The sequence below is a fragment of the Oncorhynchus clarkii genome, chromosome 16 (genome assembly GCF_045791955.1).
Source record: "Oncorhynchus clarkii lewisi isolate Uvic-CL-2024 chromosome 16, UVic_Ocla_1.0, whole genome shotgun sequence".
In the NCBI taxonomy this organism is placed as follows: Eukaryota; Metazoa; Chordata; class Actinopteri; order Salmoniformes; family Salmonidae; genus Oncorhynchus; species Oncorhynchus clarkii.
Window position 1 is genome coordinate 49,958,141 of NC_092162.1, and position 13,900 is coordinate 49,972,040.

The 13,900-nt window shown below is 42.9% G+C and overlaps 1 protein-coding gene across 1 annotated transcript in view; it reads right to left on the reverse strand.

Moving 5' to 3' along the window:
• The window catches only part of LOC139368640 (adherens junctions associated protein 1), an 86,960-nt gene extending 73,537 nt beyond the window's left edge, over positions 1–13,423 (reverse strand). The window contains exon 1 of the mRNA XM_071107761.1: positions 12,528–13,423. Coding sequence (XP_070963862.1) covers positions 12,528–12,556 — 29 coding nt within the window. The 5' untranslated portion in view covers positions 12,557–13,423. The remainder of the gene's footprint in view (positions 1–12,527) is intronic.
• Positions 13,424–13,900: the final 477 nt, after the last annotated feature.

Below are 13,900 nucleotides of genomic sequence, written 5' to 3' on the forward strand. Positions count from 1 at the left end.
GAAAAATGCTTATTGAAAATCTCGATTATCGTATATTCATCAGTGGTGACAGTGGTGATAGCCTTAGTGCAGTTGGCAGCTGGGAGGAGGAGCTCTTATTCCCCATGGATTTTACAGTGTCCCAGAACTTTTTGGAGTTTATGCTACAGGATGCAAATTTCTGCTTGAAAAAGATGGCCTTTGCTTTCCTAACTTCACTGAAAAGTTGCATATCGTGGGGGCTATTTGATGCGAACGCAGTACTCCACAGGATTTTTTTTGTGCTGGTCAAGGGAAGTCAGGTCTGGAGTCCAGAAGGCGAGGTCAGTACAGGTGCATCAAAGCTGGGACCGAGATACTGAAAAACAGCTTCTATCTCAAGGCCGTCAGACTGTTAAATAGCCATCACTAGCCGGCTACCAACTAGTTAGTCAACCCTACACCTCAGAGGCCCCCTTGAACTTTGCAACCTTTTGCCACATTTCAGGCTTCAAACATAAAGATATAAAACTGTATTTTTTGTGAAGAATCAACAACAAGTGGGACACAATCATGAAGTGGAACGACATTTATTGGATATTTCAAACTTTTTTAACAAATCAAAAACTGAAAAATTGGGCGTGCAAAATTATTCAGCCCCTTTACTTTCAGTGCAGCAAACTCTCTCCAGAAGTTCAATGAGGATCTCTGAATGATCCAATGTTGACCTAAATTACTAATGAAGATAAATACAATCCACCTGTGTGTAATCAAGTCTCCGTATAAATGCACCTGCACTGTGATAGTCTCAGAGGTCCGTTAAAAGCGCAGAGAGCATCATGAAGAACAAGGAACACACCAGGCAGGTCCGAGATACTGTTGTGAAGAAGTTTAAAGCCGGATTTGGATACAAAAATATTTCCCAAGCTTTAAACATCCCAAGGAGCACTGTGCAAGCGATAATATTGAAATGGAAGGAGTATCAGACCACTGCAAATCTACCAAGACCTGGCCGTCCCTCTAAACTTTCAGCTCATACAAGGAGAAGACTGATCAGAGATGCAGCCAAGAGGCCCATGATCACTCTGTATGAACTGCAGAGATCTACAGCTGAGGTGGGAGACTCTGTCCATAGGACAACAATCAGTCGTATATTGCACAAATCTGGCCTTTATGGTAGAGTGGCAAGAAGAAAGTCATTTCTTAAAGATATCCATAAAAAGTGTTGTTTAAAGTTTGCCACAAGCCACCTGGGAGACACACCAAACATGTGGAAGAAGGTGCTCTGGTCAGATGAAACCAAAATTGAACTTTTTGGCAACAATGCAAAACGTTATGTTTGGCGTAAAAGCAACACAGCTCATCACCCTGAACACACCATCCCCACTGTCAAACATGGTGGTGGCAGCATCATGGTTTGGGCCTGCTTTTCTTCAGCAGGGACAGGGAAGATGGTTAAAATTGATGGGAAGATGGATGGAGCCAAATACAGGACCATTCTGGAAGAAAACCTGATGGAGTCTGCAAAAGACCTGAGACTGGGACGGAGATTTGTCTTCCAACAAGACAATGATCCAAAACATAAAGCAAAATCTACAATGGAATGGTTCAGAAATAAACATATCCAGGTGTTAGAATGGCCAAGTCAAAGTCCAGACCTGAATCCAATCGAGAATCTGTGGAAAGAACTGAAAACTGCTGTTCACAAATGCTCTCCATCCAACCTCACTGAGCTCGAGCTGTTTTGCAAGGAGGAATGGGAAAAAATGTCAGTCTCTCGATGTGCAAAACTGATAGAGACATACCCCAAGCGACTTACAGCTGTAATCGCAGCCAAAGGTGGCGCTACAAAGTATTAACTTAAGGGGGCTGAATAATTTTGCACGTCCAATTTTTCAGTTTTTGATTTGTTAAAATTTTTTGAAATATCCAATAAATGTCGTTCCACTTATTTGATACACTGCCGATTTTGCAGGTTTTCCTACTTACAAAGCATGTAGAGGTCTGTAATTTTTATAGACCTTTCCATGAAATTCTTACTTACAAGCCCTTAACCAACAAAGCAGTTTTAAGAAAAATAAGAGTTAAGAAAATATTTACTAAATCAACTAAAGTCAAAAATTGTAAGAGCAACAATAAAATAACGAGGCTATATACAGGGGGAACCGATACAGAGTAAATGTGTGGGTGTACAGGTTAGTCAAGGTAATTTAGGTAATATGTACATGTAGGTAGGGGTAAAGTGATAATAAACAGCAAGTAGCAGCAACATCAAAAAAGAGACGGGGGGGGTCAATGCAAATAGTCTGGGTAGCCATTTGATTAGCTGTTCAGCATTCTTATGGCTTGAGGGTAGAAGCTGTTAAGAATCACTTTGGACTGGGTACTGTTGCCGGATGCTCTGGACTGGGTACTGTTGCCGGACGCTCTGGACTGGGTACTGTTGCCGGACGCTCTGGACTGGGTACTGTTGCCGGATGCTCTGGACTGGGTACTGTTGCCGGACGCTCTGGACTGGGTACTGTTGCCGGACGCTCTGGACTGGGTACTGTTGCCGGACGCTCTGGACTGGGTTCTGTTGCCGGACGCTCTAGACTGGGTACTGTTGCCGGACGCTCTGGACTGGGTACTGGCGAGGACACGCACCTCACGGCGAGTGCCGGGGTGAGGAACAGGGCGTACTGGACTGCCGAGGCGCACTATAGGCCTGGTGCATGGTGCCGGCACTGGTGGTACCAGTCTGGGGACATGCACCTAGGGCGAGTCCGAGGAGCAGGAACAGGGAGTACTGGACCCTGGAGGCGCACTGGTGGCCTGGTGCGTGGTGCCGGCACTGGTGGTACTGGGCCGAGGACACGCACCTCAGGGCGAGTGCGGGGAGGAGGAACAGGGCGTACTGGACTGCCGAGGCGCACTATAGGCCTGGTGCATGGTGCCGGCACTGGTGGTACCAGTCTGGGGACACGCACCTCAGGGCGAGTGCGAGGAGCAGGAACAGGGAGTACTGGACCCTGGAGGCGCACTGGTGGCCTGGTGCGTCGTGCCGGCACTGGTGGTACTGGGCCGAGGACACGCACCTCAGGGCGAGTGCGGGGAGGAGGAACAGGGCTTACTGGACTGCCGAGGCGCACTATAGGCCTGGTGCGTGGTGCACGCACCTCAGGGCTTGTGCAAGGAGCAGGAACAGGGAGTACTGGACCCTGGAGGCGCACTGGTGGCCTGGTGCGTGGTGTTGGCACTGGTGGTACTGGATAGACCGGACCGTGAAGATGCACTCGAGATGCTCTCGAGCTAATGGCCTGCACAACCCGTCCTGGCTGGATGGTGACTCTAGCCCGGCACGTGCGGGGCGCAGGCACAGGACGCACTGGGCTGTGCAGACATACGGGAGACACAGTGCGCAACACCGGCGCAGGATATCCTGACCCGAGGAGACCCACTGGCTGTCTGAAGAGCAGGGCTGGCACCATCTGCCCTGGCTGGATCCTCACCCTAGCCCGGCAGATGCGGGGAGCTGGGATGTAGCGCACCGGGCTAAGCATGCGTACTGGAGACACCATGCGTTCTACCACATAACACGGTACCTGACCAGTACGACGCTCTCTCTCTCCACAGTAAGCACGGGGAGTTGGCTCAGGTCTCCTACCTGACTTAGCCACACTCCCCGTGTGACCCCCAAAAAATATTTTTGGGGCTGCCTCTCGTGCTTCCAACCGTGCTGCCATGCTGCCTCTTCATACCGCCGCCTCTCCGCTTTGGCTGCCTCCAGCTCTGCCTTGGCGCGGCGATATTCCCCCGCCTGCGTCCAGGGTCCTTCTCCATCCAGTGTCTCCTCCCAAGTCCTATATTCCTGATTGCGCTGCTCCTCCTGCTGCAGCCCGTTACCACGCTGCTTGGTCTTTTGGTGGTGGGTGAATCTGTAACGATTGTCTTCGGGTGAAAGAGAGGAGGACCAAGATGCAACTAAGGTCAGGGTGTGACATGAACGCTGAGCTGTAGTCAATGACTAGAATTCCCACGTCGGTACAGTTGAAGTCAGAAGTTTACATAAACCTTAGCTAAATACATTTAAACTCAGTTTTTCACAATTCCTGACATTTAATCCTAGTAAAAATTCCCTGTCTTAGGTCAGTTAGGATCACCACTTTATTTTAAGATTGTGAAATGTCAGAATAATAGTAGAGAGAATGATTTATTTCAGCTTTTATTTCTTTCATCACATTCCCATTAGATCAGAAGTTTACATACACTCAATTAGTATTTGGTAGCATTGCCTTGAAATTGTTTAACTTGGGGCAAATGTTTCAGGTAGCCTTCCACAAGATTCCCACAATAAGTTGAGTGAATTTTGCCCATTCCACCTGACAGAGCTGGTGTAACTGAGACAGGTTTGTAGGCCTCCTTGCTCGCATATGCTTTTTCAGTTCTACCCAAAAATGTTTTTTGAGGTCAGGGCTTTGTGATGGCCACTCCAATACCTTGACTTTTTTGTCCTTAAGCCATTTTGCCACAACTTTGGAAGTATACTTGGGGTCATTGTCCATTTGGAAGACCCATTTGCAACCACGGTTGGGATGGTGTTCTTCGGCTTGCAAGTCTCCCTCTTTTTCCTCCAAACATAACAATGGCCATTATGGCCAAACAGTTCTATTTTTGTTTCATCAGACCAGAGGACATTTCTCCAAAAAGTATGATCTTTGTCCCCATGTGCAGCTGCAAACCGTAGTCGGGCTTTTTTACGCCGTTTTTGGAGCAGTGGCTTCTTCTTTGCTGAGTGGCCTTTCAGGTTATGTTGATATAGGACTCGTTTTACTGTGGATATAGATACTTCTGTACCTGTTTCCTCCAGCATCTTCACAAGGTCCTTTGCTGTTGTTCTGGGATTGATTTGCACTTTTCGCACCAAAGTACGTTCATCTCCAGGAGACAGAATGCATCTCCTTCCTGAGCTGTATGACGGCTGAGTGGTCCCATGGTGTTTATACTTACGTACTATTGTTTGTACAGATGAACGTGGTACGTTCAGGCGTTTGGAAATTGCTCCAAAGAATGAACCAGACTTGTGGAGGTCTACACTTTTTCCTGAGGTCTTGGCTGATTTCTTATGATTTTCCCATGATGTCAAGCAAAGAGGCACTGGGTTTGAAAGTAGGCCTTGAAATACATCCACAGGCTTACCGCCAATGGACTCAAATGATGTCAATTAGCCTATCAGAAACTTCTAAAGCCATGACGGAATTTTCTGGAATTTTCCAAGCTGTTTAAAGGCACAGTAAACTCAGTGTACGTAAACGTCTGACCCACTGGAATTGTGATACAGTGAATTATAAGTGAAATGATCTGTCTGTAAACAATATTTGGAAAAATTACTTGTGTCATGCACAAAGTAGATGTCCTAACCGACTTGCCAAAACTATAGTTTGTTAACAAGAAATGTGTAAAGTGGTTGAAAAATGAGTTTTAATGACTCTAACCTAAGTGTAGGTAAACTTCCGACAACTGTAGCTACGAACCTGGGAACTAGCCCAGTGTCATGATTTCTCAGTAGAAATCCACTATTTTAGAGTAAATTGCTCTAGCGAAGGTTCTGCTGATTTATGGATTGCCTCAGTGCAGGCCTCTAGGTGGTAAATATTTTACAAAATATATCAAGTGTTTCAATACAATGCTTGAGGTTCTTACATGAAAAGCTGTAAAAAGTCAACCCTGCCATAGACACAGACAGACAGACAGACACACACACACACACACACACACACACACACACACACACACACACACACACACACACACACACACACACACACACACACACACACACACACACACACACACACACACACACACACACACACACACACACACACACACACCATGCCTGTAAGGCAGAGCAGGCAGCAGCTGCTACCACGGGCGGATGAAGTAATGTTGCTTCTCCGCTAGCTGTGGGAACCTACGGCTGGAAAGACAAAAAATGTGGAGGATCCAAGATGCAACAGCCAAGGGCGCTTTGACGTTCCATTAATTAATCCCCCAGCACAACGTCCTCCACTACTGTGTACATGACCCACATGCTGAAAAAGATAAGCGGGGGGATGAGGCTGCATGGCGAAAGGAGAGGGATAGGGGGAGGACCACCCCAAGCTTCCTGATTGGACTTATGGGACAATGTTAGAATCAACTCAGTTCTCATACTCAAGGTTTGCGCCTCCTATCCAGCCATCTCAATTACTGTACCGTCTGACTGGATGGAACAGGGAAAAGGGAAACCATTCCCAGAAAATCCCTGTTGTTCATTTATGAAGTGTTTTCGGAAAAGCAGGCCGCTGAGAGACGACCTCCATGCCTGCATGCAGCAGGCCAGTTAGTGGAGGTGCCCTTACGGATAAATCTGATCCTTTGTAGAGGCAGTATTGATCTGACAAAAGCTCACTACATGAATCAAGTATGAGCTCCACTGCTTCCTCTCCCAGGCTCGGTTCAGTGCGATGGATGTGCTTCAGTGAAATAATAGCGCATATCCTCCTTCACATGCTCACACACTGGCAACTGTGGCAAGGCTTGGTTACAGCAGTGGTCATTAAAACCACTCACAAATTCGCTATAAACCTCTTCTCTGCAGTTAGCATATTGTGGTTGGAAGAGAGTATGTTTCAGTTGCATGGAATGGAGCTAGGCCTATATTTCGGATAAGATTGAGAATATTTGTAGTTGACATGCATGGTCTGAAATATTCATTTTGATTCTAACTCTTCTTAGTAAACCTTTGTCATGCACATAACGTGTAATTTCTGCAGATGTTAGGCATATTTTACCATGACACAACAATGTAACAACATAACCTGACTAATGTCTCAAAGTCTTGTTCTGTTATGGTGGTATTTCAATTCCCTTAAAGAAAGGCGAGGCAACTTCCTGCCTACAGAAACCGACAACAACAAAATTCAAATCTGCCAAGACTGCGACTATTGGCTCTTCCCAACATGGGCATGCCTCAAGGTAGGGCCAAATTAGTGTCAGTCTTGAATCCTGGTGTTGTTGTTTCTGTAGGCAGGAAGTAACCCCGCTGTGAATGCTGATGTCATTATGCTGAGTCTAACTTTAACACCATTCAGGGAATCACAATTCTGACTTAGGTGCCTCACATTAACAGCCAGTGCTGTGCTACAGTAAGAGGTCTGATCAACTCCACTATATGTTGTGGCAATTCTTAAGCTATACATCAGGTGTTAATAGCATGGTCCAAGTTGGCGGTTTGTGTTTTGCTGTCACTGCTGTGTGTCACAGGGACCAGCTCTCCTCCCCCTCCTGGGAGTGCAGGGTGTTTGTAAGCACACACACGCACGCACGCACGCACGCAAGCAAGTACGCACATACACACATACACACACAAACACACACACACACACACACACACACACACACACACTTCTCCAGAGATGGGAAGCTCAGAGACGCAACACAGCCTCACACGACTCGTCTGAAGGTTCCTGGTACCAGTTGAAAAAATATATGGAAGTATATATAGAGACTGTCAGTGGCAAAAATAAGGGGTTAAATACATGTAAAATAAATAAATAAATAAAGACAAATGTTTCCTGATCTTTCATATATCTCTCAGATATAGGACAGACACTTCAGAACAAAATTCCTTTTCATTTTTTGGGGGGACTAACTGTTGTTTCATGTAGTATATCTATTATTCATGTGTTTGTATGGACTAATAGCAGTAAGGCCCAAAATATTATAATATAATATAATATAATATAATAATATATTTTTCCCCTTTCTATCCTTCAAGGGGTCTTAAAATGTCAAATCAAATAGCAAAATGATCCTCAGTATGACCTTCTTAAAACGATTCACTATATCTTAGTAGAACCCCCCAAATGTTTAATGTGTAGGATCCATTTATAATTTTCAGTTTCACTTTTTATTAGTCGTATGTACGAGATACATCGTCATAAAATGCTTACTTTCAGGTTCCTTCTCGAGAATTCAACAACAATTAGAAATAAATCAAGTTGATTTTAGTTATCAAACGGTTATACATTCATTAACGAAGACACACACAAAAAATACCACCCTAAAACCCTCCCGAAGGATCTGGGCAGCCCTGCCAAGTCTTCCCCTCCAGCAACAGTAGCAGAGGCTGTCTGGTCTATCTAACTACTGCCAGGGCTCACCGTCGGGGACATCACATGTGTGACATCTATGAAAGGAGCTCAAGATAAGGCCCATTGATGCCAAGGAGGAGGAGAGCGGGAGGAATCCCTATTGGTTAAGATGAGCCATGCATGCTGACTGTATTATTCTATACCATCACAATGAGAGGGAGAATGAAGATTATCTTTAAATATAACAAACCATTTGGGGCCACTTTTAAAAATATGAATATCTTGGGGCACTCCCACACACTATGCATATAGGTCCCAGGAGAAACCCCGGGGGGGAGGGATTCAAGGGAACAATGTCTACTTTGAGTTTATCTCATTTGAAACTGTTCACGATGAGTCAATCATCTATATTCCCGAAAATAAAGCATTTTTATTCATATTTAGTAGTAACTGGCTTTGGTATAAAATGTACAAATAGGTGACGTGCTGTCCTACCACATTCTCGCTAGTCTGTGAAGAGGACAGATTAGATTAGAATAATGAGCAATACATTCGTGCTTGGTTAGTCAGTACTGTGTTGATTGTTTTGTCGTTTCTAGACAGCCATATTTCCAGCCCAATGGAGGAACTTGTGCAGCAGGAGGTGTAGGAATTTGGTGTTACATTTGAAGAGCTTTTTATCTAAAACCCTATAAATCCATTTTCAGAAATGTTGGTCAATTAGCTTTTATTGTTTAAGGAATTTATGAAAGAGATTGGTGTGTTTTCCACTAGCTAATCATGGCATGGGGTTGTTCAATGACATCCATGTATTTGTTTGAAATCTATCACTTGATGGTTTCATTTCAGAGAGAAAAATAATCGTGTTTTCTTGCAAAACGCTATATAACCACTTCACTCTCAGATAATGTAGTACTGCTATGTTTTACAGTCAAATGTAGCAAATAACATTTTTTTATACAGATTTGTGATACCAAATTTTAAAAAATAAATAAATGAATCAAAACAATAATATGGGATCTGTATGGAAAACATTTACATTTTAGTAATTTAGCAGATGCTCTTATCCAGAGTGACTTGCAGTTTGTGCATTCATCTTAAGATAGCCAGGTGAGACAACCACATATCACAGTCAAATATACAGGATATGCGAACATTCCATTCCAGCTAAACAATGGATGAATAGCGTTTTGCAAAAACAACAAAAAAACATTTTAATCAACACCTACAATCTATGAATCAAAATTCTGAGAACACTAATATTTTACACACAGATGAAAGCCCCCATAAGCCACATGTGTCAAACTCAATGCACAGAGGGCCAAGTCTCTGCGGGTTCTCACTCCTCCCTTGTACTTGATTGATGAATTAAGGTCACTAATGAGTAAGGAACTCCCCTCACCTGTTTGTTTAGGTCTTAATTGACAGGAAAAATCAAAGTCCTGCAGACACTCAGCCTTCCGTGGAATGAGTTTGACACATAAGCTATAATTTCTGGTGAAAAAACACAAATGTGAAATATTGGTGTATATAGTGAATTTGTTTGTTTGCTCTTCATTTGTAATCATCAAAGTATTATTCAATTAAACCCTGTGCTTGTATGTTCATTTAAGCCAATTAAACTGTAATTTCATTGATAAAAAAAATGATATATACAAAAATAAGCTTCCAGTTGATGAGGTTGTTTGAACAAGGTCCAAAATGTCTCATTTCCATTCTACAAACAACAGATGTTAGCAGACACATTACTGTAGCTACTACACTATTTATGTTGCCTGTAGTATTTGACTATTACAGCAACACAAGGTGGTATTAAATCTTCATAGGTTAACATCAACAGCTTCTTATGCACTTTACTAGCCTAAACACACACACACACACACACACACACACGGTAACAAGCATAATGATATAATCACATGTTAGAATTAGGGAGACCAAATTGTTGTGGCTTTCCTCTAGGATCATGTTTCGTAAAATAACCAGAGTGATAACACTGAACAGTAATAACACAATAATAGAATCTCAATATGGAATGCTGCGTCTGAGAATTCTCAGAATTGTTTGAATAATATTTCAGCCTGATAAAACCAACTCCTATATAAAGGTCATTAATGGCATTTTAAAGCAGGCCAGGAAAATGTGGTGCGTGTGTGTTGTGGGACTCGATCTCTAGCTCTCTAGCTGTGATGTCACTGACCTGACCCATCATTTTATAGGTGTTCTGCCTTTTCATTTCTAAATCTTCCAAAGCAATGATTGCTCTGTCCACAATTATTATCGTTTGACTGTGAAGTCAACCCTCAACATTATCCATAATGTCTAACTAACGTTGTTTCAGTGGGAAATAAATAAATGTCTAGTGATTAAAAACACAATTCAGCATGAAATCCTATTCCAATTAACAGAGTCCCTCCCCATTCTGCATTCAGTGAATCACCTGAAAAGCTTGTTCACTCCCATACTATTACTTTCCTAATTAAAGATTCCTTCTGATTAAAAAACGAATAAAACGCCTCTCTTCTACCTCTCACAGGGGGAACCTGTCTCAACCAACCAACCAACCAGCCTCATCCTATCTGAACACCACAGAAGTCAGTATGCATCACTGGTTGTGTGGCTCTAATGGTGTGATGTTGAGTTCATGTAGAGTTGATGTTAAGTTGATGTTGAGTTAATGTTGAGTGTGTGAGAAGGGGTAGCTAGTTCATTAGGGGCATTTAACTAGTTGTGCGTTCTGAGTAACAAGGTGTAGATGTCACTTGGCTTTTGATACTTTCCCATGTAACTGCTGTCATAAACATTAGCATACTTGGCAAGAGGGATGTGCTTACATTAGCTCTGCTCTAATGTGGGCAGCCACAGGAACAAACTTTAAAGTATCTAGTGGTGTCGGATGATGCTATCTCATAGACATATTAACCACCTAAATCATGCAATAAATATGACTAGGCATGTAGACATTTTAATATGTATCAAAAACACAACATTGTCATATACAAGTAATGTCACCCATTTCAAGGGTTATTATGAACTGGGTGGTTCGAGCGCTGAATGCTGAATGGCTGAAAGCTGCAGTATATCAGACTGTATACCACGGGTGGAAAGCAGGTAGCCTAGCACTTAAAAGCATTGGGCCAATAACCAAAATGGTCACAGGTTTGAATCCTGAGCCAACTAGGTGAAAAATCTGTTGATGTGCTCTTGACCAAGGCACTTTAACGCTAATTGCTCCGGTAAGTTGTCTGGATAAGAGTGTCTGCTAAATGACTCAAATGTGTTTGACAAAACATTTTTTTTTTACTGTTCTATTTTCGTTGGTAACCAGTTTATAATATCAATATGGTACCTCGGGGGTTTGTGGTATATGGCCAATATGTATTTATTTATTTTACCTTTATTTAACTAGGCAAGTCAGTTAAGAACAAATTCTTATTTACAATGATGGCCTAGGAACAGTGGGTTAACTGCCTTGTTCAGGGGCAGAACGACAGATTTGTACCTTGTCAGCTCGGGGATTCGATCTTAGCAACCTACCATGGCTAAGGGCTGTATCCAGGCACCTCGCGTTGCGTCGTGCATAAGAACAGCCATTCGTCGTGGTATATTGGACATATATCACACCCCCTCAGGCCTTATTGCTTAATTATAAACTGGGTATATCAGACCATATACCACGTGTATGACAAAACATGTATTTTTACTGCTCTAATTTAGTTGGTAACCAGTATATAATATCAATAAGGCACCTCGGGGTTTGTGGTATATGGCCAATATACCACGGCTAAGGGCTATATCCAGGCACTCCGCGATGCTTCATGCGTAAGAACAGCCCTTGGCCATGGTATATTGGCCATATACCATTCCCCCTTGTGCCTTATTGCTTAATTATAGCATAGTCTCTTTGGAACAAGGTTGGCAGTTCTGGTACAACTTATGGCTTGTAATTCATACATATTAAACTTGTGTTAGGCAATGACAAAATATAGCGTGTGTGCGTGTGTGTGTGTCTCGACCTATTTGCCAGCTAGGGCTTGCAGTCGTGTCGTGCAACAGCATGTACGTTTGGCGACCCCCAGCGTGCGGTAAGTGAAAGTTTTGCTCAGTTTCTTCACATAGCTGGAAACCCGATTCTTCGTACGACTGATGCCCACATTCAAAATATTGAATGCACAATCTAAAAACCATTGTGACAGTAAAGACACCATAGAAATATATAAATAATATTTATGTATTGTGTGAGCCCTACAATTGATAAAGTAATATTAAATTCCAGCATACGCTCATAACTCTTGCCATGGCGTAGTTTATAGAGAGCATTTGTCGATAGGGGCGTATGCAAATATGAAACAATAATATACTATAAATTGAAAAACACCAACAGACATGTTCCACTTAGCATAAAACGTATATAATGCAAATTATATCAGGTAGAGACTAAATTATTCTTACCTGCGTGCAATACACCGTTTTATCCACATTTTCTCGACAACAATTTCGAGTCAGTTCTTCAGGTATTCTCTCATTTAGATGGCTTCCACAAAAGTCGATAGTGGCTAATACACTCAAGTGACGAACCTTACTCCAAATGTCATTAATGCAAACATTCTAAGGCTATATCCTTCAACATTGCGCATATACAATTACTCCATATATGATGTCAAGCCTGATATTACACCACCAAAGGAGAGAATATGCAAATATCTTGGACGTTGCTTGCTTATTCTAACTTGGCAATTATCTTCCCATTAATTTGATAAGGTTGATAAGGACGCACCGAGTCCGTGGACAGGTGGTCCACTGTGCTTTTACCAAACGGTGTCCTCTGACCACTTGTGTCGGTCAAACTTTGTCTTTATATAAATCATCGAATTTACTCCACTAGACAGTCAAAAAGCTATGAAAAAGAACACCAGAGAGGCAAGGTGATTCGTTGGCATCCTCAGTGGATTCGGCGCTGAAAATGACCACGCACTTTTCTACATTATTGAGAAGCAGAGCATGGCAAAACATCAGGAAATATACCCAGCTTGGACGGTTATAACAGTCAATCCCGAAAATATGCGCCGAAGAATTTCGAAATGCTGATAGGTCACCGTTGGCCAAAATTCCACATTTCGCACATCTCTGAATAAATGAATGTAAGTAATAGGTTAAAATGTTTTAGAAAAGAAACAGGAGACTAGGTGAGAGAACGGGTTATTTTGGAAGAGAGTCTGTGAGCGCGTCAGCGCGAGATGTTGCGTGTGGTAAGCGGTATAGGGAAAAATAAGCACTTGTCATTTGAAGAGAGAGAGTGCAATATTATCACACCGTGCTATATCTCCGTGTCTTTCCGTTCCTCTCGCAGACTGAATAACAACCTGCCAGTCCTACTTCGGCTGACACCCATCTGACGTCATTTTAAAGTAAAATATGTGATATTGGAGACCACACTGCAAACTCAAACCGTCACTCTGGTCTTGCCCTCGGCCATCTGCACACCTGTATTACAAGATGTTGGAGGTAGGCAACCTCCCATCACATTAGACTCAACATACTGATATGACCACAGCGAGATAAGTGAAAACATTACATATGACAAGCTCAGCTCTTGCGTGATACAGAGAGAGCACGTGGTGGTCTTCTTTTGCACCTCAGGGTCAATGTGTCAAACAGGTGCAGTCAGCTGTTGAAATCACCTGTTATAGTCTATATGATTTGCACAGCAAACATTGCATTACCAATTTGTTGTGTTTGAAGGTGAGCTATTAGGAATGTGAGAGTGCATGAGAGGTTGATTTCGCTCTATCGCTCTCTCGGTGGACTAACATTGACAGATAAAG